This window comes from Adiantum capillus-veneris, chromosome 28 (genome assembly GCF_014529385.1).
Source record: "Adiantum capillus-veneris isolate H3 chromosome 28, ASM1452938v2, whole genome shotgun sequence".
Taxonomy (NCBI): Eukaryota; Viridiplantae; Streptophyta; class Polypodiopsida; order Polypodiales; family Pteridaceae; genus Adiantum; species Adiantum capillus-veneris.
This window is the reverse complement of record NC_140958.1, coordinates 105537730-105565247: the sequence shown is the minus strand read 5'-3', so window position 1 is coordinate 105565247 and position 27518 is coordinate 105537730. Positions and strand designations below refer to the sequence as shown.

Genomic DNA, 27518 nt, shown 5'->3' with positions numbered 1-27518 from the left:
AGGGCATACATTTGCACATGATGGATACGATAACTACAAGTAGGGGTTCCTACAAGGGACATGGGCCATACGCCGGCAATCCCAACAGCCCTTCCCTTCAACTATGGCTGATGCAGACACTTATAACTCCTTCCTTATATGACCCACAAGGGAATAATCCTAGGCAATGAGGACAATAGACCACCTCAAAATACAAGACTTATCCTAGCAATGGCTCCAAAGACAAGAGGGTAATATAACATTTTTGAAGTGTCGTTTCCAGTACATCACCATCACGATCAACATGGTTAGCCGGTTTTGTCTTCTCCTCAGGGTCAATCACTGATTGGTGGCATTTGCATGTCATTGTAATACGAACAAAAAACATGGATGTACAGACAAACAACAACCATTGCTTCAACTTTCATCTGCTAGTAAGCCAGGTTAGGTACAAGATTAAGATAGCCCATTTTTACACCTGAGACATACCTGATGAATCACAGCACTGCTAAATTGAAGGTCACGTAGGACAATTGTTAGTAGTTCCTTAATTTCTGGATGAAGCAGAAGAAATGCAAACATCAATAAAACAACAGGCTGACAAAAGTCACAAATAGATCGCTAAACCTCACAGTCACCACTTAGAATTGTACTAGACCCTATTTTTTCCTATGCCTTTACTTCTCATATCTTCATTTTCACAAACAACATGAAACTAGTTAAAACGTAGTCATTTAAATTTACCTCTGCTATCAAGTGTATCAGGAACCACCAAGACAGCAGAGAGCTGTTGACGTTGTTTCACATGCAATCCCAACTTCTCAGTTAATGCCCAATCCCAGATTGTGCATATATCATCACAAACCTGAAGTTACAAAGATGCAGCAAACTATTTACTTCTCTAGCTCCACTTGCAGAATTGAACAAATCAAGGCACACACTTCGTACACGTTTGGGTTCTGTTGCAAGCATGGAATGATCAAATTAATAGAGAAAGCTCCTTGTAGAAGGAACATGATGCCATACAACACATAATATGCACCTAAGTGTGCACATGAATGCGCAATAATGGACAGAATAAACTAAATGAGCGCTTTACCTGCTGGAAGGAATAATGTTCTGACACATTGAAACGACCACGGCATATTGGTCTCCGTAATCTGTAGGGTTTTTTTGATGGAATCTTCAAAGCCTCTGCTCCACATTTGAATTTATGAGTTGAATTGGATCCATCACCTTTTCAAAACATGTCCAAAGTTAATATTTGCAAACTTGACAGTTGGCATGCAATGACTGCATTTATCAGCACCATAAGTCTCACCTTCTTCTACGTTCACATCAGTCCAGACAAATTGTTTGTCCTGGGAGTCTCCGTCGAAGGTTTCCAAGGTATCTAGCTGTCGATCAGATGAAACAAGAAAAATAAAATAGGATTCCCACGACAATAAACTAAAACAATGTAGGCAAAGCAATGGACTCAAAGAAAATGCTAATGTGTGCCTTAACTCCTAACAACTCATTTGATCCAGGTCTCAAATGCCATTTGAGAGGTTTGGTTGTTTAAGTATGTGTTTAAATGAAATGTCTGCAACGTTTTATCTCTGTGCACCTGAGAGGTGGTGCAAATTTTAAAAGTGACGACCTTTAGTAGATCAAGACATCCATGAGAGATCAACTTGATCTGGATGTGATTTCTAAATAAGTCATAATGATCACGATTTGTGTGTATGATCTCAACGGGGATAATGATATGAATGTGGTTGTGATTGGTCAGTGATTTGTGTCTTTGTGCTAGTGCATCGTATAGTCAAATGCACGTGTGCATAGAGTCAGTGTCTACTAATCTATTTTATTGTCCACCCTTGCGGGTGTAATTAAGGACGATTACTTTTCTTTTAAGGGGAGGATATGCCACAAAGTGATGACATTTCAGACCACCCGAACTGAGGGAAGTGAGCGTGCTGACGTTCATGGGCAACCAGAAAATGTGGCACAAATCTTGGCGAGAAATAAGGTTCAAAACATGGGGCTTGCTGATGCGTCATCTGTACATAATGATGTGGCACCTTTTCCTCCAATTCTTGACAAAATTACCGTTGTGCTTTTGGGGGCGTCAATTTTTAGCTGCAAAGCTTTGCAGGGCGTCTAGCTTTTGGGCCCAATTGTTTTTGTATCAGTGCCTATAAATATGAGCCTTTGGGGTCTACTCTGGCAGGTCAATGCATGGTTACTGCACAATTTCCGAGTAGACTTCTTGACAGTTGTACTTTGTGACTTTTAGTACAAAAAGAAGTATCGAAAGGGGCGCCAGACTTTGGGGCTAGAGCATCTGGAAGTGGAACTTCGCTGCAACTACGGATTGTTTCAAAGTTGAAGTGTTACAGTTTTTCAGTTCTGTTTGTATGTTTGTTGTCGAATTATCGGCTTGTCAGTGCCAAGCGGGTTACAATACTTGTTTTGCTTTGGCATGTGGTGGAATCTGCATAAACATTTAGTATCCATCTATATATGTCAACATTTTATCTTGAAGTGTTTTACTAATCAAATGTAAGAATACGTGAATCATTCAGTAATTCCACACCATAATAATGCAAATTAAAGGTTAACTTGTTATGCACATATCATAAAGTCACTCAGCAGAAGACTGGCAGCTTGTCAGCACCCCCAAAATCTCAGAGAGAAATCAGTTCTACACAATCTGTGATGGAATGAAGTGGCTCCCCTCTTATGCAGCACACACCGCACTAAACTCAACCCACTAATTCGATATGCACTTTTGGAATAGACAAAGCTAACACAAAAACCTCAAGGTAAAGCTCTAAAATTTGAGGAGGGTGATAACCGACCAGACTCACTGCTGCTGCTCCTACTTCTCGTCTCCCCTTGAGCACCGTGTAACGGGGTGGGCACCATGTGTCAACGGAAAGAACAGACTGAACAACTCTAAGCACTTCAAATAACATTGAATTGAAAGAGATGCACGACACACAAGACGTGGAGTGGCGGAGTTCCACCCCAAGAGAGCACTTGGCCCAAACCTTGGCGCCCCTTTCGGTATTTCTTTATATTGCTTCAACAAGGTACAATTCCCATGGCTCTGCTCCGCATCTCCCGTTGGTAGATGTCAAAGTCGACGATGCGGAAGCGTAGAGACCAAGGGGAGTGAGCAAGAGAGAGAGAGAGAGAGAGAGAGAGAGAGAGAGTCTCCTGAACCAATCAACCTTCGCAATGAATAACTGAATGTGTATACAATGGAGGCAAGGGGTTGCTTACATAGCAAGCTCAGTAAATTGCCCTACCCAAGACTTTGACAAATAAGTAAAATAAATACCTAAAAGCCAAACTAAATAATGGGATCACATTGGGCAGTTCTCTTGAGATGCCAAAACTCTTAACACCCTCTCTGCAGCTCATAGTGGACATCAATAGTGAGACCAAGTCGATGAAGAAGCTACCATGACACCCCAGCACCGGTCGCGATACTGGATACACCTCGGTGTTGATCTCCTCAACTTTGTACCTGAAAGTAATGCCATCTTGAGCATCGGTTTCCTTTGTAGAAACTTTGAGCTGTAGACCACACTATGTCCAATAATCCCCATTCGTGAACTGTGAACACATCACGTCCAAAATATAAAACTTCAAGATAATGAACTGTGGAACACATCCTGTCCATGATCCGCCCAACAACAATGAATTGGCGCGCCCTTGCATAGTGTTTTAGACGTCTAATTGGTTCCTTGTCAGATGCATGTGCATTGAACTCCGACCTACGGGTCAGGACACCAATAATTTGAACTACAACACAAGGATCCAAATTAATTATAGGGAGCAGTCATTGCCCCTCTCTGCCACTCAAAGCCTCTCTCTGGCTGAAGCTAGTGGTGACACCTGTCATTTGACTAGAAATCTGACGTCGAGGCCACTGTGGCCACCGCCACGTGTGCCATGTAGATCTCCTCTGCCAAATCTTTATTACCGTAATCTCTGTCCAGCTTGCCTTTATCCTTGTCTTCCTGTGAGTTCCTGCTTTTGCCTTTGGCTTCAAACTCTCGCGCCAAACAAGCGTCAAGTCACATTCATGACAACTCTGATCGTACCTCGTGGGTACCGAGGCAGCTAACTGAGTACTGGTACTGCCATCCTTGTCCAACTGACCTTTGCCGTTGTCCTCTAGCGAACACCTCCATTGCTTTTGACTTCACAAACTCGAGCCAACAATTTGTCGGGTTCCTTGAGAACTGTGCCAGTGCATAGGCTGCTAAATGGATGGTTGACGATCCGTTATCCATAGCTTTTGGTTGGTTTTGGTCGATGTCGTCAGGGGTACTCGAGCAAGGGGAGGCCATTTTGAAGTTGCAAGAACTAGAAACTTGTACTCCTCGCACTCCAAGGGCCGTACGAACCAAGCCGCACAAATCTCCAAATTATCCCTCTCTTAAGCTCCAATTTCTTCGCACCTCCCAAGCCGCTCCAAACCTGGGCTTTGAAACCCTCTCTTGACCTCCAGGGTTGCTCGCCTTCTTCGTCTCCCAAACCGCACCACAACAAAGTCGTCGCACCCTCTACCTTTGTTGCCTTCTCAAGACTCCACCTCTTCTAGCCGCAAAAAGTTCCCCAAGACACACAAAGTGTCTCCCCCTCGAGGCCGTCAACTCCAAGGACTTGCAACCCTCAGCAGACAAATGCCGCCCCTTACTAGCTGGCCCACAGCGTTTTAAAACGTTGGGTCAATTCTGATGGCACCGCCAAGGGGAACTACCCGTTACCTGCTTGCTGCAATACACTCGCAAGGAGGTTAGGCTCTCACTGGGGCCGCCTTGAGGGGTCTGCCTGTCGGCGTTTCAAAACGTTGTCAAGCTTGGGGGGGGCAGCAGTGGCGTCAGCAGGAGCATTTCAAAACGCACGCAGGGGACAGGGTTGGGGCTGTCGGCAATCAGTGTTTCAAAACGTTGCACGGCATAGGTGAGAGGGCACCACCGGCAAGAGAGGGGGGACGCAAAATGCAAGCGAACAACAGCGTTTTAGGATGCCGATTGGGGAAGAGAATAAACGTCAGCAGTAAGATGGGTCAATAGTAAGATGGGTCTCTTCTTGGTTCTTCTTCTCAATGACGCTCCTCCGCGCCAAGGCTCTTCAATCATTTAGCTACACCAAGCTCTGTTACCATGTCAAAGTCGACGATACGGAACGTAGAGACCAAGGGGAGTAAGCACGAGAGAGAGAGTGAAATGAAATGAAATGAAATGAAATGTTATATTAACGTCTTCAAAAGGCCAAAATGACCTATGAGACCAATCAGTTACAAAATAGTGAATCTAATACCATGTCTGGGTACAAAAGAACTAGAAGTGGAACAAAATACTACTACTACTACTACAATCTAAAACTACGTGAGAGAGAGAGAGAGAGAGTCTCCTGAACCAATCAACTTTGGTAATGAGTAATTGAATGTGTATACAATGGAGGCAAGGGGTTGCTTATATAGCAAGCTAAGTAAATTGCTGAAACGAACACAGGGAGGGGATCTTCCGGCTACACGGACCGCCTACAGACACGCGTCAGACGAACCACCCGACCATAGCCACCATCCGGCAACTCCCCCGTGCTGGGGCAAGCGTCCGAGGACGTAGACGTGCACTTGTGAGACCGAGCATCCCATACCACCCGGCCTCACCTCCTAGAGGTGACCTCGCGCACTCCTAGCCTCACGGGCTAACCACTGGCACTTTGCCAATGGGGGTCAATAACTGCAAATGAGGCCTTGGCCTCCCTTTTATAATAATGGCCGGCCACACTGGCCGGGTTCACACTACGTCCGCTCGGACACTGGACGTTCATCCCGACGGCGTCTGGGCTAGATCCCCTCTCCCGTGAGCGGGACACAACATACTTCCCCCCTTAAGAACCAGTGATGTCCTCATCAATGAAGTGGGGGTACTGAGCTTTCAGAGCTCTAACTGGTTCCCAAGTAGCAAACCTTTCAGATTGACCCTTCCATTTAATTAAGTACTCGTCATAAGCCTTTTGGCGTGAATGACGGGTACGATGATCTAAAACTACCTCTAGTTCTCGAGAAATATACTCAGTTTGCATATCTTGCCATACATTTTCCTCGATAGGCACAACAACGTCGGCTTCGCCCAATTTTACTCTAAGGCGGCTGACATGGAACACTGGATGTATACTAACATTTGAAGGAAGAGCCGGTTTATAGGCAACTTGGCCAATTTTGTTTGTGATCAAGAACGGACCACAATATCTAGTTGAAAGCTTATAATGCTTTCCTGTTCGCATAGTCTTGGAATCCTTGCGATCTTCAGATAGACCCATTGTCCCACGTCAAGAGTCTTTGGAGACCTCTTTTGATTAGCATAAGTAGTGACTCGATCACGAGCCGTTCTTATACTATCCTTAGCCAATTCGAGCATTTCTTGCATGTCATACAAGAAATCACGAGCTTGGCGTTCCTTGACTTTCTCTAAGCCAATAGCAATTGGGGATTTAGGCTCAAACCCATACATCAGCATGAACGGGCTAAAATCCAATAGCAGAATGCTTGCTACTATTATAGGCAAACTCTAACTGTGAAAGGTACCTTTCCCAATCAGACTGCCTGTGAGAGACATAGGCTCTCAACATGTCCTCTAATGTCTGATTCATCCTCTCAATTTGTTAGGTGCAGCGGAATGAATGTTTGCGCTTTGCTCAAGATGAGTGCTCCGGACTGTGCTCAAGGTTCCTTTTGTCCTTATGGAAGGTAGAGCCTTCCGTTCTTAATGAGAGAATGCTATGATCACAAACAAAGTGAATGGACACTGTGCGTGCAAGTGTATGAGACTGAGAGATAGAGAGAGAAGAGAGATACGACACCAGAGACGTTGTAAACCCTCCTCCGAAGGCCCCACTCTCGTCGGCGAGAGTGATCTACTTATGATTGCACAAAGTGGTACAATGACGATGCATGAAAACTGATGCAACTTGGGACTATGCCGGTGATGACGACGGGGATGACGACAACGACTCAAGGGCTGAAATCTGCGGTCTTCTATCTGCTGTCCATAAAAACGCTATGGCTGAAAATCTGCGATTGATTCTGGGCTGCTGAAAACGCTGTTTTGGCTGTGGTTTTGAGGGCTGAAAACACTGATTTGGTCTGCTGGTTTCGGGCTGAAAAACGCTGAGTATCTGCAAGTATCTAGGGCTGAATTTGCAGGTTTCCTAATGGCTGGAAACGCTGGTTCATCTGCTGAATCTGACAAACGCTGGTGTTCCTTGTAGCGTAGTGAAAACGCTGGGTACCTGAGAGTGTTGGCAATGAGGGAAACTGAAAACGCCAGGGCTAGGGGCTTGAGGCAGGCTTGCGGTGGCAATCTGCTGGAAACAGAAAACGCTAGGGCTTGGAGAAAACGCCAAGGCAAGGGAGAGGGAAAACGCCAAGGCAAGGAGTTCTTGATGGTTCTTGCTGAGAAGGTGCCTGTTGAGCGGGGAGCTCCTGCTGCCTCTTCTGCCATTGAGTGCTAACTTGGGTTTGCTTATATACAAACTTAGCAAAATTGCCCTACCTACTTTTGTTGGGAAGTCACTTAAATTAATAAGTGAAAAATGTCAAAAATACGGAAAATAGTCTAAAATCACTGGAAAATTCCCCTGACTGATTCTGATGGATTCTGATGGGAATGCTTATGATCATGCTGTGTGCAACCAAAGGATATGCATCTACACCAAGTGATTGGGCATGCACGGTCTACGAATAGACTCACAAAAGTGCCAGATCACTTCTAATCTAGACTTGACTGGACTGACTGAACCCTGATCATGCTGTAGCTTGTCCACGGACACATAGGGTTGGATGTGTCACGTGACACAATTTGTCCGTCGGACTCAGGATGGTCAGAAGACAACATACTCAGCTTCGTTTGAAGATGAGCAAACACATCTCGCCAAAATCGGCCAGTGAACTTAGTATCTCGATGACTGACGATATCCTCTGGCAGACCATACAGCTTATAAAGCTGATCGACAAATAAAACCGCCAGCTCGTAGCTATTTACTGTCGACTTCATTGGTATAAACTTCGCCATTTTTGTGAGTCTATCGACCACAATCCAAATAGCGTCATTGCCCCGACTAGTATTTGGCAAACGAACGATGGAAATACTCTTCCATTTGGCATCTGGGATTTCCAATGGATGTAGCAGGTCATCTTTCCTAAGGCGCTCTGCCTTATTGACCTGACACTGAGCGCATCTCTTCACATAGCTCTCTATGTAAGAGCGCATTCTTGGCCAATAGAAATATCGCTTGACCAAAGCCAAAGTTCTTTGGATGCCTGGGTGCCCAGCGCTAGGAACACCGTGGCATTCGCACAAAATCCTTTGTCGAACCTCATCGATTTCCGGCACACAGACTTTCCATTTTTGAACAATAGTCCACTTTAAAGGAATATTGTCGTTGTCTCGTCTCTCTGGCACGACTCACTTGGGTCTCCGGATCACCCAAGCGTGTACGCGAGTCATGCCCCACTTCGACCTCGTTCCATATCTTGCCAAAATGGCCAACGGAACGACATAGCCCTCGGAGAGAGAGAGAGAGAGAGAGAGAGAGAGAGATCCGTCGAGATTTCAGCCATAGACAAGGCATTAACCTCAGGAATCCGGCTGAGTGTATCGGCAACTCGATTGCTGGATCCTTTTCTATAACGGATCTCAAAGTCAAACTCTTGCATAAGCTCAACCCATCTAGCCTTTTGGCCTCTGAGATCACCCTGATCACAGATATAGCGCAAGGAGTGATGATCTATCCATGCAACAAACGTAGAGCCATACAAGTAGTGCTGCCATTGGACTACAGCGTAAAGCTCCTTCTCATACGCTGGATAACGCATCTCACCATCATAAAGTTTCTTACTTTCAAACGCAACAGGACATCCATCGTGGTATAGTGCCGCACCAATAGCATAATCGCTAGCATCCGTTTCGACCACAAACAGTTTGCTAGGATCCACAATGTGCAATATTGGCGCAGTAGTCACAAAGTGCTTTAGTGTCCGAAAGCTCTCGTCGAGACGCTCATTCCAGACAACAGGGGGATTACCTTTACGGTGAGGACCCGAAGTCTTCGGCCCTTTCACCCCTCCTTTTGAAAGTTGCGTAAGCGGAGCAGCAACTTTAGAGTAGTCCTTGATGAATTTGCGAAAGAATCCTGTAAAGCCTAAAAAGGACTTTACTTGGCGCACAATCTTCAGACTGGGCCAATTCCGCACTTTATCCAACTTTTCACGTTCAACGCGAATACCATCGCGAGTAATGATGTGACCCAAGTACAGAAGCTCTTTCTTGAAGAATTCACACTTAGAAGCCTTAGCATAAAGCTTCTCAGTTCTCAGTACTTCGAGAACGGCGCATATATGCGCTAAGTGCTCAAACAAACTTCGGTTGTATATCAAGATGTCATCGAGAAATACAACAATGAAGTTGCCTAGAAACGGTCTCAGCAGATCATTCATCATCTGCTGAAACGTAATTGGAGCATTGGTCAGACCACAAGGCAAGACCAAAAACTCATAGTGACCATAACGCGTATGGAAACCTGTCTTAGGAATATCTTCCAGTTCGATCTGTATCTGGTGATAGCCTGATCGCAGGTCTATCTTTATAAAATGCAACGCTCCATGGAGCCGATCTATCATATCGTCCATACGCGGGAGCGGATACTTATTCTTAACAGTGAGCTTATTCAATCCCTTGTAAATTACGCAAAAGCGCATAGTGTTATCCTTCTTTGGAGAAAGTAACACGGCGCTCCACACGGGGATTTGCTTGGCCCAAAACCCCTGTCGAGATAATCTTTCAGCTGCCGTTGAATCTCGTCCTCCTTGGTTTTACTAAACCGATAGGGTTGCTTTGAGAAGGGCTGACTACCAGTCACCAACTCAATGCCATGATCTACTCCTCTCGAAGGCGGCAAGCCAAGAGGCAGATCATCAGGAAAAACATCCTCGAAATCAGTCATGATTTCTCGGATAAGGTTGGATTCGTCGGAATCCCCAAGTTGAACAGAAGAACATGAAACATTTTTACGAAATTCAGTGACAGAAGTACCAAGCACTAACGAATCAAACCAAGCAGATGGTACACATTGATAAAGTCAACATCAGAAGATTTTGTTTCTTTATACATTTCCAAAGCAGTAACAACTAGTATTGCAAAACCATTATTTACAGACTTCTGATTACAAAGCGACACGGATACATGAGGCATGTCCTGCTTAACAAAAACAAGAGAGTGATGTACATAGTCTATATACAATGAGTCTTGTTTATCATAAAACCATGGAATTCCTAAAATAGCATCTACTCTATCCAAGCACATGATGAGTAAATCCAGGTTCTCTTTGTAATCAGCTCGAGCGACACATCTGGAACCATCCGATTCCATACATCCGTGTCCTCGCCACGAGCCATCTTCATACGATACTCATGGTCACTCTCCCGCATCCACAAGCTCAGTTTGTGCACCAATTTTGCATCCACAAAATTGTGTGAGATTACATTATCAAGGAGTACGGTCACGTCGTGACCATTGATCTTCCCGGGGAAACGGAGAAGATCGTACTTACCAAACACTTTGGTGCTAAAAGTACAATTAGTGCATGAATTGTGCGCTAAATGATGGATTTCAACTTGAATGACATCAGAGTTACCTGAGATCTCGTGAATCTGAACCGAAGGACGACCTTGCGGTGTCTGTGTATTCTTCTTCTTGGGGCAATCCTTGATTTGGTGACCTGTCTGGCCACATCCGAAGCAAGCCCCCTTCTTCACTGCATCAGCAATTAAAGCATTTTTGGCTTTCTTCTTCTCCTGAGAAGATCTCGGCGGTGATTTGGACTTATGTTGGAATCGGGGTCACTTCCTCGAAGCACCCTCACCGGATTGATGGTCTGCAGTTCTTTTCTTCTTATAATTCGCTCCATTTATCAAATGGAACGTCCTGGCCTTTGCCACTGCATCCTCGACATCAGTCGGGGCTTTGTCCTTGGCCCAACGGTAATCCTCATGCAATCCCAGCAGATACATGTGCACAGCGTGCGTAGGATCCACCTTGCAGAAGGTGAGCGCCTCTCTGAAAGCTGTCATATACTTATCAAAAGATAGAGCTTTCATCAAAAGACTCTGTAATTTACAATAAGCTTTCAAAGGATCCATTTTGGCGAAATCCCTCTTGAATTTCACACAGAAATCAGCCCACGTCGTAGGCTTCTCTGTCATGTCGCGCCACCAGGTAAGCGCCTTACTGCGCAGATAGAGAGGAATCGTCTGAATCCTCCTTTCATCATGCTCCCCATGGAGGTCAAAATACGTGGTCCACTGGTGCAGCCAATTATTTACAGCCAATTCCGTACACTCCTTCTCTTCCCCTCAGAAATTTGTAGTTTTGTACGGAATCGTGGCAGTCAGACCACCTTGTGAACGCCCAAAAGCAGCAATCTGCGTCCGCAATTGCTGGAGATGGGTTTCACGTTTTCCAAAGCGGTAAAACGCTGGTTGAAACTCCGGAAAGTACTTGCAATCCATGTGTAGAGAGCATACGTGAATGGTATTTGAACATTACCTGGCGCGTCGTCACGCTGCACATCTGAGCTGGAGGAATCCATGGCAAAGTGCGTGAAAAACTGAAGGTTTCACACAAAACTGGACCTTTTCTATACTTTTCAGTCGCGAAAAGTCAATCTCCGAAGAGCGCTACGCGGCGGCGTATACGTCCGGAGGCAAGCAAGTGATGATGGGAGCACGGGAGTGCAAGCAAGTGAGAGAGGGAGGGCTCAGGAGAGAAGCAGAGAACTTTAAAAGTGAATTCTCTGTAAAACTTACTCTCTGTAAGTGGTTTTTATAAACCAACAAGTTTTACACTCATTTATAAAAAAAAACCCAAGGTGTCCACATTTAAAAGAGCCTAGCCCCTTTTTAAAACAAGGTCACTCCATTTAAATGAACTTACCTCAAGAGGGCATAGCGTACAAAACCTCCAGCGCTACGAGTGCCGCGTGGAAGTAGAGAAGGATACAACATGCGTGTGTTTGGGCTTGCGCATGCCCGTGCCATACACGCGATGAGCGTCCAGCTGAGAGCCATGCTGGAAAATAAACTCCACGCTGGAAAGCCAACACAAGCTCTCTCCCGTTCTCCACAGATCCATACGAAGCACACAGAGAATAACCGAAGCACAGAGAGAGGTAATTCTCTCTCCACTTCGCACAGAGAAGGAGATTATAGAGAGATTTATTTTTTCAAGTTACTGTACGCCGAATTTAGTCGAAATTCAGCAAACTAATGAGAGAGAAACTCATTTTCATCGAAAACCAGCAAAAGCAATAAAAATCCACAGAATTTCAGCACCTCCACTTGCTAAATTGCCGAATTTTATCAAAAATCAGCGAGAAGCACATTAAATTTCACTTGCAAACATGCTCATGAGAAGAAAATAATCGATTAAACAGTTATTTCATAAAAAATTACGTGAAATAGTGATTATCCGACTCTAACCAGCCCGTAGGTGTGCACACAGTCCTTCATGCAGCCAAGCCGGCTCTGATACTATGAAACGAACACAGGGAGGGGATCTCCCGGCTACACGGACTGCCTATAGACACGCGTCAGACGACCACCCGACCATAGCCACCATCACGCAACTCCCCCGTGTTGGGGCCAGCATCCGAGGACGTAGACGTGCACCTGTAAGACCGAGCGTCCCATACCACCCGACCTCACCTCCTCGAGGTGACCTCGCGCACTCCTAGCCTCTCGGGCTAACCACTGGCACTCTGCCAATGGGGGTCAATAACTGCAAATGTGGCCTTGGCCTCCCTTTTATGATAATGGCCGGCCACACTGGCCGGGTTCACACTACGTCCGCCCGGACACTGGACGCCCATCCCGACGGCGTCTAGGCTAGATCCCCTCTCCCGTGAGCGGGACATAACAATTGCCCTACCCAAGACTTTGACAAATAAGTAAAATAAATACCTAAAAGCCAAACTAAATAATGGGATCACATTGGGCAATTCACTTGAGATGCCAAAACTCTAACAGTAGATTGCCAGGGTGAGAGCCCATGGGCCATATTTAAAGGCTCTTGGCCGCTAAAAGCAGTTTACATGAAAAACTTCAAGTTCTATAAGCATTTGGTCCCAAGTGGTGACGCCCAATGCTGCCCATGCGTTTCACAGAAATCCGTACGCTTGCCACATCAACATGTGAGCGCAAATTGCCGAGCGTCCATACAGCTGCCACGTCATCATCTTTTACGCTAGTCATGTGTGTGTGTGCACTCCTGCTTTATTTTAATATCTTTTGTGTGACTTGGGCCCCATCGGATGGGGTTTTTTTGTTTTGTTTTGTTTTAGGAGTCGGGTTGGGCACTCCCAGCCGTTCCCCTCATACACCAAAAAAGTGCACAAGAAGAACGAACAGGACTATGCACCCAAGCTCCTAGGGCAGACGCTTTTGTCACTAGTTTCCTTCCCTCTGGACTACGTGAGGCTTTGCTTCCCCAAGAGGCTAGAATTATCTACACTCTTAGAGCAGTGCCCTTGAGAGACCCATCTCGTTGACTAGTTATGGGCGTGACAACGACCAAGTACCTCTGCTCAGAGGCCCATGTACTGCAGGACTTGCTTCGGCTTCCCTTCGGAGTTGCCTCCTCCAGGTAACTTATCGCTCACCACACTAAACTGCCCTTGTAATTCAACAATTTTCCCCTAGGAAATGCTATACCCACTTGGAAGGGCGTCGGCTCACGGGTGGCGTCCGCTGAGGTTGGTGGTGTCTCCGTTTGTACCTTCCAACCCCCTTTTTGGTGAGGTTGACCCCCCCCCCGGGGGCAAGGCACTTGGGCGCTCTTGTAGCTCATTTGGCTTCGCTTGGGGAGAAAGGCGTCATTTCCCTCAGAAGGGAGTGGATTCAAGAATAAAGCATACGAAGAAGGGCATTATCCCTCCATCCGCCTATGCAGAGCACCCAGGTACCGGGGTACAACCTCACCGAGGAACTTCGCCACAGGCACGTGCCTTGCGGTTCCATTCCTCGAGTGCAGATCACGGCGTACCCAGAAGGGCAGCCGCTTCCCGCGAGCCTCCCCACCAAGGAGGATAACTGTCCTTTTTTCAGGGTCCAACGACGGGTCGATATCGCTGAAGGTGGAGTTGAATCGGTTTAGCCAACGCCCCTAGAATCATCAATCGCCAAACAAGACACCAGCAAATGCGAAAGCGAACGACCCTCTAACTGGGAGCACAACGAGCAAATACTGTGTCCACGCCTCCAACTATCAGCCAGTTTGAGTCCGCCTACTCTCACAAGAGCCAGCACTCTCTCTTCTTTCCTATTCACGATAGTGCTCCTATTGAGCTGCAACAGGTATCCAGGTGTTTGTTCAAAGCCGGCCGTCTTATAGGGCTCCCATGCCAGGCACGAATGCCTCTCGTCCCACTTGTCCCATGCGTGGTAGTGGACTAAGCTAAAGTCAGCCGCCGCAGGGATATACTTATTCATTCAATTCTGGGTTCTTGTTGTCCAAGTCCACTTCTTGAACGGTTGGTTCTTAGGCTTCTTGTTTACCAAGGAGCCTATCCAAGTGGATGAAACCGAGCGATACTTGTCCAAAGCCCTTGCTCGTTGTCCCCCACAAAAAGCAGGTACGGGTGGGATGTTAAACTCGTGGTGGAGAATTACCGTCCCTACAGAGGTTGACCTTGCTCCCTTCGCGAGTAACATTCGCATCCCGGTGGCGACGAGGCGTAACAAATCATTGGATACACGCGCGCCTTAAAAACAATTAGTCAAGACCAGATTGGGAAGGCTCGGTTTGCCAGCAGATGCTAGCATGCGAATAGGCTTTTCCTACCCTTGTCCGCTTGTTCCTTGACGATGCGTTCAATGGAGAAGATTGAGTCTACATCGATGCCAAGGTACTTGTACGTTTCACCTACTACAACCATCTCACCAGCCAGAAGAAAGAGATCCTGCAGGTCCTCGTGGAACACCGTGACCATGCATTTTTCAATTCCGAAGGTCATGCCCCAGGTCTTGGCCCATTCACTTACCTTGTCAAGGCTCGTTTGTAGGCTTTCAAGAGACTCAGCAAGCAAAACCAGGTCATCGGACGGGTCCCATAAGTTGGTAGGAACTCTTTTAAACATTGCCCCACTCAGCGAGGTTCTATAAGTTGGTATAACTTCTTCTGGTGCTTCTTCTTAGGGTTTAGGTCCCTCGTTTGAGATCTACAAGTTGGCTCCATTCTCTAGTGGCTTGACACGTCAACAATTTGTGAGACACCATCTCCCCTCTTGCCTAGCTTCCCCCTCCTGCGCACAACCCCCCCTTCCGCCTCCCTTGCTCCTCGCATTCTCTTTCGACTACTCTCTCGGGCCACCTCAGGTGGGATTGCAAGAAGTAGAGCTTTGTCGTTTTCTTTTTCTTCGCAATAGCAGACATAGATGGAGGCCTCTACTTCACCTCAAAGGAACTCAGAAGCCTCCTTGCCCAACACCACCGAGCCTACCATCCGACTTGCTCTCGCCAACGGAGCAAGCGAGCCTTGCACTAGAGGTAGAGCGCCTCCAGGCCACCTCTGTTATCTGCAAGTTATTAGCACCCGATGTCACAAAGGGAGCGCATCGCAATATAGAATATACTCGGAAATATAGAATTTATCACTTAATACTAAAGCCAGAGGATATAGAGAGAAATAAATAGAGAGAGAGAGAGAGAGAGAGAGAGTGAGAAGATCAACATAGTATTGGGGACCAAAAGATGGGTTGGTCCCCCCCCCCCTCCGTAATAGTATCTTTATTACTAAGGAGAAGTCTATACAAGCACTTGAACCGAACGTATTACCACGTTAGTTCTAGAATCAGACTCGATGGTTCCCAAAAGCCTCAGTTTCCTCTTCCTAGGGCAAAACCCTATTCCAAGGAACTTTTGTTCCTTATTCCGAATCCTCGAGAACCAAGGTTCTTGCCTCTGGATCTCACCTTCCAAACTCAGGGCATAGCATCCCTGCAACTCTTTTCTGACTCTGTTCCCAGAGTCCTCTTCCTGCAGAACAACTCTGCTTTCTCGGACACCAAGTCCTTCCTTGGGAATCTCAAGTTCCTAATCCCAACTCGAGAGTCTATCACTCTCAGATCCGTGAATCTACTTCCCAATCTCAAGGTGCGAAACCCTTGGACTGATCCGGCTCTAGTTCCTCAAAACACTTTTCTCCCGCAGAGGCTCATGCCTTCCTCTGCTCCTACTCCCTCGTGAAGAGGAAGTACACCTACAAACAAACACTCAGAGATCATAACATGAAAAAACGTTACCTTTGAGGTCTCGACGCTTGGAACACAACTCGGTTCTCGCAAAAAAAAGCAATTCCCCGGAGGAGATCTCTATACGTCTCTTCCAATCCTACACACAGAAGAGGTGTGCTCTTGGGTTCCTTCTCGTAAATCAGCCCCGTCCTCATCGTTTATGGGCTAAAAACAGCAACTTGTCGTGATAGAAACTTTCTCCGTAGGCAGTTCTTCACAATGGTACCCACCTACATGGTCTTGGTGACATCTAGTACACCCGGGGCAGCCATGGGACTCGCCGGCGGCGTCATCTTCACTACTGAAATCTGCAGCAGCATCCGCTTTCTTCCAGTGTTGGCTGTTTTCTCCCCCTGAGAGTGAGAGAGGCTTCGCCTTTTATTGCTCCCATCCACCAACAAGAATAGGGGCCACCTTGCCAGCACAAATAGGGGAGGGAGAGGGGCGCCAGAGAGAGAGAGAGAGAGAGAGAGAGAGAGAGAGAGAGAGATCGTTGAGGCTGTGGGCTGCCAGCGCTGGCTTTTTTTAATGTTTGAGTTCTTCTTCTTTTTTTAAAGGTTGGCTGCCCACTTATTAAGTGGGTGGCTGGCCTATTTAAAAATGGTTTGAACCTATTAAAAAAAAACTCGATAAGACCTTATAAGGTGAAAACAATCCTTACACGGCACTTCCCAGGCGTCCCTGGATGCAACCACATGCACAGATGCAATGCATACATAGACCACCTCGCGGGAAAGCATCTGCTTTCCCGAAAAGCAACCTGCTTTCTCAGAAAGCAACTGTATTTTCTCAAGCCCATCTTCATTTAGGTGCTTGCTTATCCTTGTGCACAAATCTAACACAGTTCGGAATTTCCTCCCGACTATGGAATATTCCCTTTTCGATGCCCCCGTCACCCACCTTGTGACGCATCAGGAATACCCTCACCTAGTCCTTTCCTGCCAAACCTACGGTACAACCTCCTTCGCGATGCTCTATGTCACCCATTTTATAACGCATCAGAGATGTCCGTTCCCAAGTGGTCGAATACTTCTTCCCGATGCTCCCTGTCACCCATCCGATGTGACGCATCAGAAGTCCCCGTTCCTGGTGGCCTTACAAATATTCTCGTTCACAATGCTCCCGTCATTACTCTAAATGACGCACTAGAAGTATCTGTACTCGGATGTCTCCACTGAGAAAAACCCTCTCACTGAAAATTCCAATAATTCATTTAGAATTATTTTTCCTAGTGTCCCAAGCGAGAAAACCCTCTCACTTATAAATCCAATAATCCATTTAAGATTATTTTTTTGTCAGATAAAGACAATTTAACAACACCCGACCTAGCAGAGGTGAGGTGCACGATGTCCTCCAAGCCTGCCTTCTCTCAGAGGTGGGAAAGATTGTTGACGTGCAGTTCCTTGGGCGTGGCTACTACCAGATCGAGTTTAAGACTCCCGAGATGGGTCCAAGGTCATTGCAATGAGCCCTCTGGCCATCCTAGCAGTCAGGACCCATTTTCCATAGTGGCGCCATGGTTTTGACCCAGCTTCTGATGTTCTTGTCGAGGAAGCAGATTTGCCCATCTCGATCTGCTTCCCCGGTCTGAGGACAGAGTACCTCCTGCTGTTGTTTAGGATTGGTTGTTCTGAGATTGGGACCGTCTTGGGTGCACGACAGCTACCAAGGCATCAAGTACACCTATAGTACGTGTTTTGATTTGCGGCACCCACTCTCTCCCCAAGGTAGTCCCATGTAAGTTGTAGATGGTTCCACCAGAACATGGAGTATTCGGGAGTCCTGAACGAGTGCTTCATATGCAGACAAATGGGCTATCTCGAGAAGGAATTTCCTCGCAGAGAACTCGATCTGTGCCACAGATTTAGTCTACCAAGGCTGGCCCGACACAACAGACAGAGACTTAGGGTGTGTTGGCACCTCTTCAGAGACGGGTGCCCAATCAGCTCATGGCTAGCAGCAAGTGCATGGCAGTCGCCGTCAGGGGCAAACTCACCATATAGGCCACCCTGATGGTCGAGTTGTGATAGACTCCTTCCACCTCAGCCTCGCCACAGCCAGCTCCCGCTCCTCCGCCACCCGCCAGCTCTCCCCCAACCCCCCCAACCTCGCCCCTCCCATCTCACCCACTAGACCCTATCCCCCATCTCATACCCCACCACAGCTCAAGGAGCAGGACACTCCTTGACAGCTCAAAAATCTCTTGGCGATGCTTTTGCCATGAGCCGACTGGCTCGGGAGGGATAGACCTACCTGAGGACGCCACTTTTTGGTGCAAGCTTCTTTTGAGTCAATCCCTCGAGGGCTGACCAGTTTTGATATTCGATTGTTTTGACTACAACTTTACATGCTTTCTCTTGACCTCAAGGCAGCTTGCTTCAAAGTACATGTTCTTTTTCTAGCAACGAGAGGTGCAGATGCTTTGGACACAGTGGCTGGTTTCTCTTTTCCACCGTGTAGCGGGGATCACAAAGAGTGGAATATGCATACAGTGTTGAATTGGCTCCATGTCCAAGCTCTTGAGCTCTCTCACCACACACAAGACTTGGGAGTGATAGACTTGATAGAGACCCTATGGCCACTAGCCAAGTTCTCTGTGACGCCGCCTGATGCAAAAGGTTGTAGACACATTGTGGTATACTTTGCAAACACCCAGAGCGCACCTTGCTATGCATACATACATTAGGATACCTGGACAGAGAATGTAGATGTACAGGCTTGGACACTCCAAGCGAGAAACCAGTAGCAACACACGAACAAAAACTTCAAAATCACTGCACTTTAATAGAGAGAGAGAGAGAGAGAGTCGGCCCGACGTGGTTCAGCGCCTAGAGGTATTGGCCCCAAAGTCTGGCACCCCTTTTGGTATTTCTTTATCATTAATCATTGCAAAGTACAACTCCTGAGGGACCATTGCTCTCTGACTCTGCTTCCAAATGCTTTGCAGAGTGAGGCCCCAAGGGCTCTTTTATTCTTACAAGGAATGCCTCAAAAGAAGAGCCCCAAAAGCAATCAATCCCCAAAAGCGTCTGCTCCCAAAAGCTTCTAGCGTGAATTGCGGAAATCCGTACAGCCTGCCACGTCAACATCTGTACAATCTGCCACGTCAACATGTCAACGCGATTTAAGGAACTCTCTTTCTGAGTGCAAGCTTCTAGTCTTTAGGGTTTTAGGCCCCTCGGTACAACTTTGAGCTTCAGTTCTTTAATTCTTTGTGTCCCTTCGGCCCCATCGGACGCGAACCCTTATGACATTTTATTTGGAATCTGTCCGGGTGGTCATGCAACGTCATCATTTTGTGACATTCCCCCCTCTTGAAAGAATTGTAATCGCCCTAGATTACGCTTGCAAAATCAGACATAAGCCGCAAACCAGTTCAGTAGACATTGACTCTAAGCACTAACGCACTAGACGACACAAATCCAGCACTTGCACAAAGACGACAGTCACAGAACATTCAAATCACATTCAAATCAAATCACATAAAGTCCATCGAGATCTCGAACCATGATCTCTAGGCAATGTGTTTAGCAATCACATCTAGTTCCACACCCGATCTCACTGCTGTTAAATAATTGCTATCATGTCCATCCCATATAGAATCTCAAGACCGAAATGTTGCAATCGTTTCGTCTTTCAAACATGCACTCAGACACGACTCATATGAGAGAGCACACGTAAAGCATAATCATTTCCGGAATTCCCATGTCGAAATACTTCTTTCATAAAGTCATCCAACAGAATACTGTCAACCCATCAGTATCCCTGAAATCCAAAGGAAGATCAGTGACTTTATTCCATCTGAGTGACCTGTGACATAAGAGCAGAGTGACTCCCCTCTTGTGCAACACGTCTGCACCATATTCAACTTTGCTAATCCACGAGATCTCTCGGAATAGTCGAAGCTAGACCGAAAGCCTCAAGGATATCTCAGGAGTATCTGCTAGGTCCTCCTCCTCCATTACTATCCGGAGATTCGAGACTATTGTCTGAATTAGAAGTGTGACTCCATTTATAGACTTATGGGCATAGTTGACACGTACGGTCACGTACGATGGTTACACGTACGAAGACGTGCGGTACTAATCGAACTAAAAAAAATTAGACGTACATTGACGTAACGTACGATGCAAAAAAATAAATCATATATTTTTCAGAGCTTTTACTCTATTATGAGTAACTACTTAGTATTAAGTACATACAACTCAAAGGAGATGTCTTACAAGTAAGAACATTAAAGATTTGGCCATGGACATTGGAAACGGCAATGTTCGAAAAAAGATGATCATGATTGCATTTGATTTCATAATTCATTACATAAGTAGAGAGTCGAGGCTCGAGAGATACAAGTGACAAAAAGTAGTACAAAAAAGTAGTGACACAACTCATAGTCTCATGGCCCATGGTACAAACTTTAAAGCATAAAGAGAGAGTTCTAAGTGCTCATATCGCTCTCATCACCGGAGTTGTGGTCCGAGCTTGAGCTAGAGCTTGAGCTAGAGGTAGCTGCATCATCCTCATCACTACTTGCATCAGATGCACTAGATGCAAGACCATAATCTCCCTCACTAAGGATGTTGCCCTCATCATCAAACTCTGGCTCTCTAGGATCCGCAGGTCTAGAAATGGACACATTCTCCAAAGTGGTGTCCGCCATAGTAGATCCGCTACCCGAGCCTCGCCGCACATAGGTCCTGGGTGTCCGTGCCGACGCTCTTCCACTCCCACGAGCAACCGAAGTGGAAGCTCCTCTACCTGTAGTTGCCAAAGCTCGCACAACCACCTTCTTGCGGGACCGTGTGCGAGAGATACGGCGATCAATCTCCTCCAACTCCAAGTAGAGGTCTCGAAATATTTGCTCCTCCTCTGGATCGCGATCTTTGTTGAGACTCTTAAGAGTCTTGGAGAGCTTGCATTCATCTACATTCACCTATTTGTCATTTACAACATGCAAGAAGATTAATGGAGTTAGCAATTTGGTATGCCAAAAATATGAGCACATGATACATCATACATATTACATCATACATGTGAAAGCATAAATAAAGAGTATGATGTAGCCAACTCAATTACCTGCCTAGCCATTGGCATCTCGTGCATGGACCTCAACATGCGTAAATTGGAGCGACAATAGATAAGCCGCTCCAATTGCTTCGTAGAAAGCTTGTTGCGGATCTTGGTGTGTATAAGAGAATACGCCGACCAATTCCGCTCACATGCACCCGATGAGCAATCCTAGAGCACATAGATGATAGAAGAGAGGCATGAGATTTGAATTGTGGGAATTTTCAATTGAGAGGTGACTTATGTGACATGTCACATGAATGATGAATGTCAAATGATGACATGATTGAGATTATAAATTTATAATTTATGGTATGGTATTATGTATAATTATTAATATATATGATATACCTGTCCAAGAACTCTCAATGCCACCCTTTGAAGGTGAGGCAATTGATAGCCAACACATTCCCACCAAAAAAGAGGCTTCACTAACGAATCCCTCTTCCAACACACCGAGGAAGCGAATGCCGTGCCTCTTTGGTCTCCATAGTTGATGAGCTCTTGGAGAAACTCTCCATGGTGTTCTTCATTGAGTATCTTTGGAAGGTACTTGTCGCGCTCCTCTTGAAGTGCTTGATCCGCAAAGATTGATGGCTTTTTGAAAGCCGGATGCAAGAGGGCGGCAAAGCCATGGATTGGTCGCCTCATCCAATCCCACCGCTTTTTAACAAGGAAGAGAATGTCATCTCTCTTTGGAGAGTCCTCCAACACATCACTACAAAGAGAGAGAGAAAGATAGTCAAGCATGGAAGGGTAGAACCGTAGATAGACAAAGACAACTTACAATGTACATAAATCATAAGGTGATATGTTTACCGTGAACCATCGGGTGCTCCATCAAGAATGGTGGATCTCTCAATCTCCTTGTAAGCCTCCTCCATGAAGTGGTAAAGGAGACCTATGGTAGACCCTTCCATGTCGGTCATCCGAAGCACCTTATACAATGGCAATACCACCATGACAAGACCCTTGACCTCTTGCCAAAACTCCTCCTTCAAGCAAAGCCGTTGGATGGCCTTTGCATCTTGTTGGGATGATTGGGTCTCTTCTTCAATCCATGCTTTGAACTCATCCGAGACCATTGTCTTTTGCAAGTTGGTTTGCACATCATAGAGGCGCTCAAGGAGGAGCCACATAGCGGCAAAGCGTGTTGCAGAAGGCTTCTTCAACTCCAAGCCGGAGTAAGTGCGATATATCGCAAGTACTCTCACCTTTTTGTTGATGAAGTTGACGATGGAGAGGGCTTGGGATAGAATGTCCTTTACCCAAGGTAGGTCACCAATGTCCTCCAAGAGGAGGTCAATGCAATGTGATGCACATGGAGTCCATACTATGTGTGGATACTCCGCCTCTAGCTTTTTGGCCATGGAAGCACAATTGGAGGCATTGTCAGTGATTACTTGAATGACGTTGCTTGGACCGATCTACATATGGAGAAAGAAGGGAAAGTGAGAAGAGCCAAGGCAAAAGACAAAATTGAAAATAGTAGATACTTGAGAGTGGAATCAAAAATTTTACCTCTTTTATGGCTTGACGAATGTGGCGGTAAATGAAGGCACCCGTGACCTTTTTCCCCCTTGCTTCCGCATCAACCGCTCGCAAGAAGTAGGTGCCAAGAGGGCATGAGACAAGGATATTAATGATTCCCCTCTTCTTACGGTCACTCCATCCATCGGTGAGAATAGAGCAACCATACTTTACCCATCCGGCACGCACGGGGTCAAGAGACTTGTCGATTCGTGCCCTCTCTTCATCAAGCTTTTTGGTGCGCATGTCATGGTATGACACTCCCGTCCACCCTTCACATGGACCAACCGCGGCAATAGCCTTCACCATGCGTTTCCAACGATCCGTGCGAAGAATATGAAAAGAGAGATTGCACTCAATGATGGTGCGTGCAATCTCTATCTCCGCTTGTCGTTGCCTCTCTTTGAGGAAAGACAATGGACCGGAAGTTCCACCCACCGTTTGTGCAAGAGTAGCTTGCTTTGGAGGCCGCCCACCATGACTTCTTTTGCTCTTCTTTGAGACGCTACCACCCTCTGTGGAGGCCATGGTAGCGCCGCCGGATGCAACGGACATTGATGGAGAAGCATCCTCTCCCGAATCGGAGAGATCATGGTCGGGCGGAACCACCTCCTCCGATGCCTTTGCAACCGCCTTGCGCGTCTTCAAGGGGAGATACTTTGCTTTGCACTCTTGGAGAATGTTGTCGGGGATATTCGGACAAGGACCCGCTTCCCCTCCCACCTTGGTCAAGTGGATGATAAGGCGGGTGGAGCTTGAGGTCATGGTCTTCGGGCAATATTTGCAATACCATTTGCAAACATTTTGCTTGTTCTTCACCCTTTCAAGGTAGCGGCAATGCTTGTTGAAGGCTTCATGAAGAGCGGGCGGCATTATGGAGAGCTTGAGGGATGGGGAGTGATGAGAGAACTTTAGAGTAATGGAGAGCTTGAAGGAGATGGATGGAGATGAAGGGAGCTTAAGGAATAATGGAGAGCTTGAAGGAGATGAAGAAAGCTTGAGCCTTGAAGGAACAATGGAGAGCTTGAAGGAGATGAAGGGAGCTTGAAGGAGTAATGGAGAGCTTGAAGACTTGATGGAGTGCGGCGTGCCAAAGCTTGAAGCCTTGATGGAGTGCCAAAGCTTGAAGCCTTGGCCATTGATGAATGGAGAGAGCTTGAGGGAGCTTGAGTAGGGAAGGAGATGAATGAGAGAGCTTGAGGGATATATGGAGAAGAAGAGAGGGTGGGCAACCTTATATAGGTTTTGAGGAGAGAGGGAGAAGAGGGTTAAAGAGAGAGCATGCTTCAAAATTCAAATTCCATGTGCCATGGCCATAGCCCATGTGGCTTTGTGTGTGTGTGTGTGTGTGTGTGTGTGTGGATGTTGGGGGGGGGGGGGGGGGGGGATGGCACATTGGCTTATGATGCCCCAAGGGCCAAGGCTCCAAGGCCCCCAACGTTCAATTTTTAACGTTCAAAAACTGCCAGCACGTGGCGCTACAAAACGGCTGTAAAAACAGTCAAAAAAGTCCGCCAACGGTCACTTTTTTTTTATCGGACGGGACGGACGGGATGGGACGGAACGGACGGGACGTTCCGTTCGACGAACGTGGACAACCCTGCTTATGGGACATGCTAAGCAACAATTTGGAATGCATGTCGACTCTCAGACTTATCTTACGGACAGGATAGTATCCACCTCAACAAGGCAAGAACCCGCCAGATTGAAGAGAATGAATCAAGGGAACTGGATGATAGCTCATCACAGGATTCTGGAGAATCAGATGGTAGCGAAGTTTAATCGTTTTCTTTATCCGGATAAAGTGGGTGTGTTTACTGAATCTGTCGATGACTGTCCCAAATGCCATCGTGCCCACTTTGAGTCTTGGAAAGATCAAAAATAAAATCCATGGCAATGCTTTCCCAGGAACAGGAGGGTATGGGTAAAGGCTGTAGAAGACCTGGTGCCTTATGCCTGTCAAACTTGACCTTTTGGCATACTAAACAACTACGAACAAACTAATCCACATCCTTTTTGAGCCGCGGCTAATAAAAGTAACGATCAACACCCTTCAAGGTAGTATCTATGCCGCGGTGACCAGAAAAAGGTGGACAATGGCACTCTGTCATTACCTTTTCCCTGTAAGGCTGTGTAACACACAACATCGTTTTCCGCATCAACTAGCCATCTCGTATGGAATGGCATGCAACTGTCTCTCCACTCTGCATCTGTTGAAGATATCTACAAAATCAGGATCTGTGGCATACTGATCTACCATATCCTCCAAGCTTCGATGATGTATCGTGGAAATAGCCAGAACCAAGGGCTTTCTAGACAACGCATCTGCCACTAAATTCTTCTGTCCCTGAACATGGACTATCTCGAAATGAAATTGTGACTGGATGTTAACCCACCTCATCTGCTTTTCCGAAAGCTGCTTATGCGACAAGAAGTAGCGTTAACTCTGATTGTTTGTGCACACGGTAAAGTCGGCTCTGAATAGGAAAAATGTCGCCATTGAGTAAGAGCATGGATAACTGCCAAAAGCTCTTTCTCATAAATCTGTGCAACCCGTTCAAGACGTGAAAACATCTTGCTCTCGTAAGCTATGACATAGCCTTTTTGCATCAAGACTCCTCCCAAACTACGACCACATGCATCACAGTAAAAGCAAGTCTGGTAAAGCCAATACTGGTCCGGTCGTCAACTTTTCCTTGAGAGTCTGAAAGGTTGCAATCTCTGACTGTCCCCAAGTAAAAGGAACCCCTTTCTTAATCAACACATGCAAATGAGAAGCTATCTCTGCAAATTTTTTAATGAACCGCCGATTATGTAGTCGCCACAGTAAAAGAAAAAAAATCAAAGATGCGCAAGGAGATTTTCTCTTTGTTTGTCGATTGGAGGCGATTGTCTCTCTCTCTCGCTCTTTCTATCGTGGGCAGGGCTAGTATTGATCTCTCTCTCTCTCTCTCTCTCTCTCTCTCTCTCTCTCTCTCTCTCTCTCTCACACACACAAAGGCTCTCACAAAGGCTGCTCCCTTTTCAGTACTCTCTTCAGACACCCTCGATGTCTCTTACACGGGTGGAGATTACTAGACTCATCCGTCAAGACCTGATCCAGCTGGATACCAGGAGGACATGGATAGAGCTGCCACATGAGTTGGGCACGAAGATGGCTTTCTATAAAGAGCATCTTCTCAACCTCACAAGAGATGGGTTTGTGATTCGACCCAGCTACATGGATACACATATGTCTCATGGTTTGCGGTGTGCCATTGGTCAGATACGCACATCCTCACATCAGTTGGAGATTGAGACTGGTAGATTCAGAGGGATACCAGCAAACAACAGGATATGCCGCTTATGCCAGCTAGAGCCAGAGACAGAGCTACATTACATATGTCATTGCAAAGTGTACTATGAGATTCGGGGCCGTTTCCACTGCTTATTCAGAGAGGTTTCGGTCCTTTCTCTAGGGTCATGAGTTATGCGGATCAGAGATGTCTTGGGCTATATCTACTTGAGTTACACATAAATAGACACTTTACTGGGGAGAGCTAGAGAGAGACAATCCCAAAGACAGATTACAGATTTCTTTTCACTAGATATGGGACAGCCAGAGGAGCAGCCATCACTGTAGAGCTCGGCCCACACTCATTCGACCACTACCAGCACTCTTATCGACCGAACATTGGAGCTACAGAGATCCAGACGGCCACGATTGAGGAGAGGGGCTACACAGCATCGATGGAGACTACAACAGAGGATTCGAGCCATACTCTCTCGACATCCATAGCGCAGATGAGGATGAATTCTAGTAGTACTAGTATTTTTGTTCTAGTCTTTCTGTACTGTAACAAACTGCTGACGTGTCAAAGCCCTGAAGAAGGGAGCCAACTTGCAAATGGCAGTCGAGGGGCCTAAACCCTAAGAAGAACAAGTAACAGAAGAAAGAAGTCCTACCAACTTATAAGGACCCCATCCGATGGGGCCCCGAGTGACATACAGGATTTAAACAAAGCTGGACTCTCAAGACTTGCGCAAACTGATGACGTGGAAGATTTTCAAAAATTGCACTAACATGATGATGTGGAAGGCTGTACCGAATTCCGCGTTTTGCGTTGGCTGATGACGTGGCAGGCCGTACGCATTTCCGTAAATTGCGTTGGCAGCTTTTTGGCTTTGCTTTTGGACCAGATGCTTTTGAGTTTGAAGGCTTTTTACTTTAAACTGCTTTTGGGGCCTAGGGCCTTTAGATATGAGGTTAGGGCTCATTCTCTGGCATGCTTCCTGGAGAAGGTGCAAAGGGTTGAGTTCCGGCTTGTACTGTGTTGATGCAATATAAAGAAATACCGAAAGGGGCGCCAAGGTTTGGGGCCAATACTCTCTAGGTTGGAATTCCGCCACTCCGTGTCGCGTGTCGCCTCTCTCTCTTTCAGTTCAATTGTTATTGAAGTGCTAAAAGTCTGTTCAATCTGTTCTTTTCTATTTGGCACGTGGTGCCCGTCTTGTGACATGTACCCAGAAATGGTATCAGATTCACAATTTTGTAACACTTTGGTCTCATATTCACAATTTTGTAACACTTTGGTATCAGATTCACAATT

At 46.4% G+C, this 27518-nt stretch overlaps 2 protein-coding genes across 3 annotated transcripts in view; both read right to left on the bottom strand.

Moving 5' to 3' along the window:
- Positions 1–27518, bottom strand: part of ARP9 (actin-related protein 9) — a 196344-nt gene that overhangs the window by 140264 nt on the left and 28562 nt on the right. For both annotated transcript variants that reach the window (XM_086504720.1, XM_086504719.1), the window contains exons 6-9: positions 1301–1376; positions 1079–1215; positions 724–844; positions 469–533 (exon numbers count right to left, since the gene is read on the bottom strand). In XM_086504720.1, coding sequence (XP_086360846.1) covers positions 469–533; positions 724–844; positions 1079–1215; positions 1301–1376 — 399 coding nt within the window. The remainder of the gene's footprint in view (positions 1–468; positions 534–723; positions 845–1078; positions 1216–1300; positions 1377–27518) is intronic.
- LOC147421024 (uncharacterized) lies at positions 20707–23940 on the bottom strand. The gene is made up of 5 exons (XM_086504167.1): positions 22984–23940; positions 22219–22826; positions 21751–22117; positions 21409–21570; positions 20707–21235 (listed from the first exon to the last, which is right to left on the bottom strand). Exons 1-5 carry the CDS (start codon positions 23800–23802, stop codon positions 20771–20773), a joined length of 2421 nt encoding a protein of 806 aa, XP_086360293.1. The 5' UTR covers positions 23803–23940; the 3' UTR covers positions 20707–20770.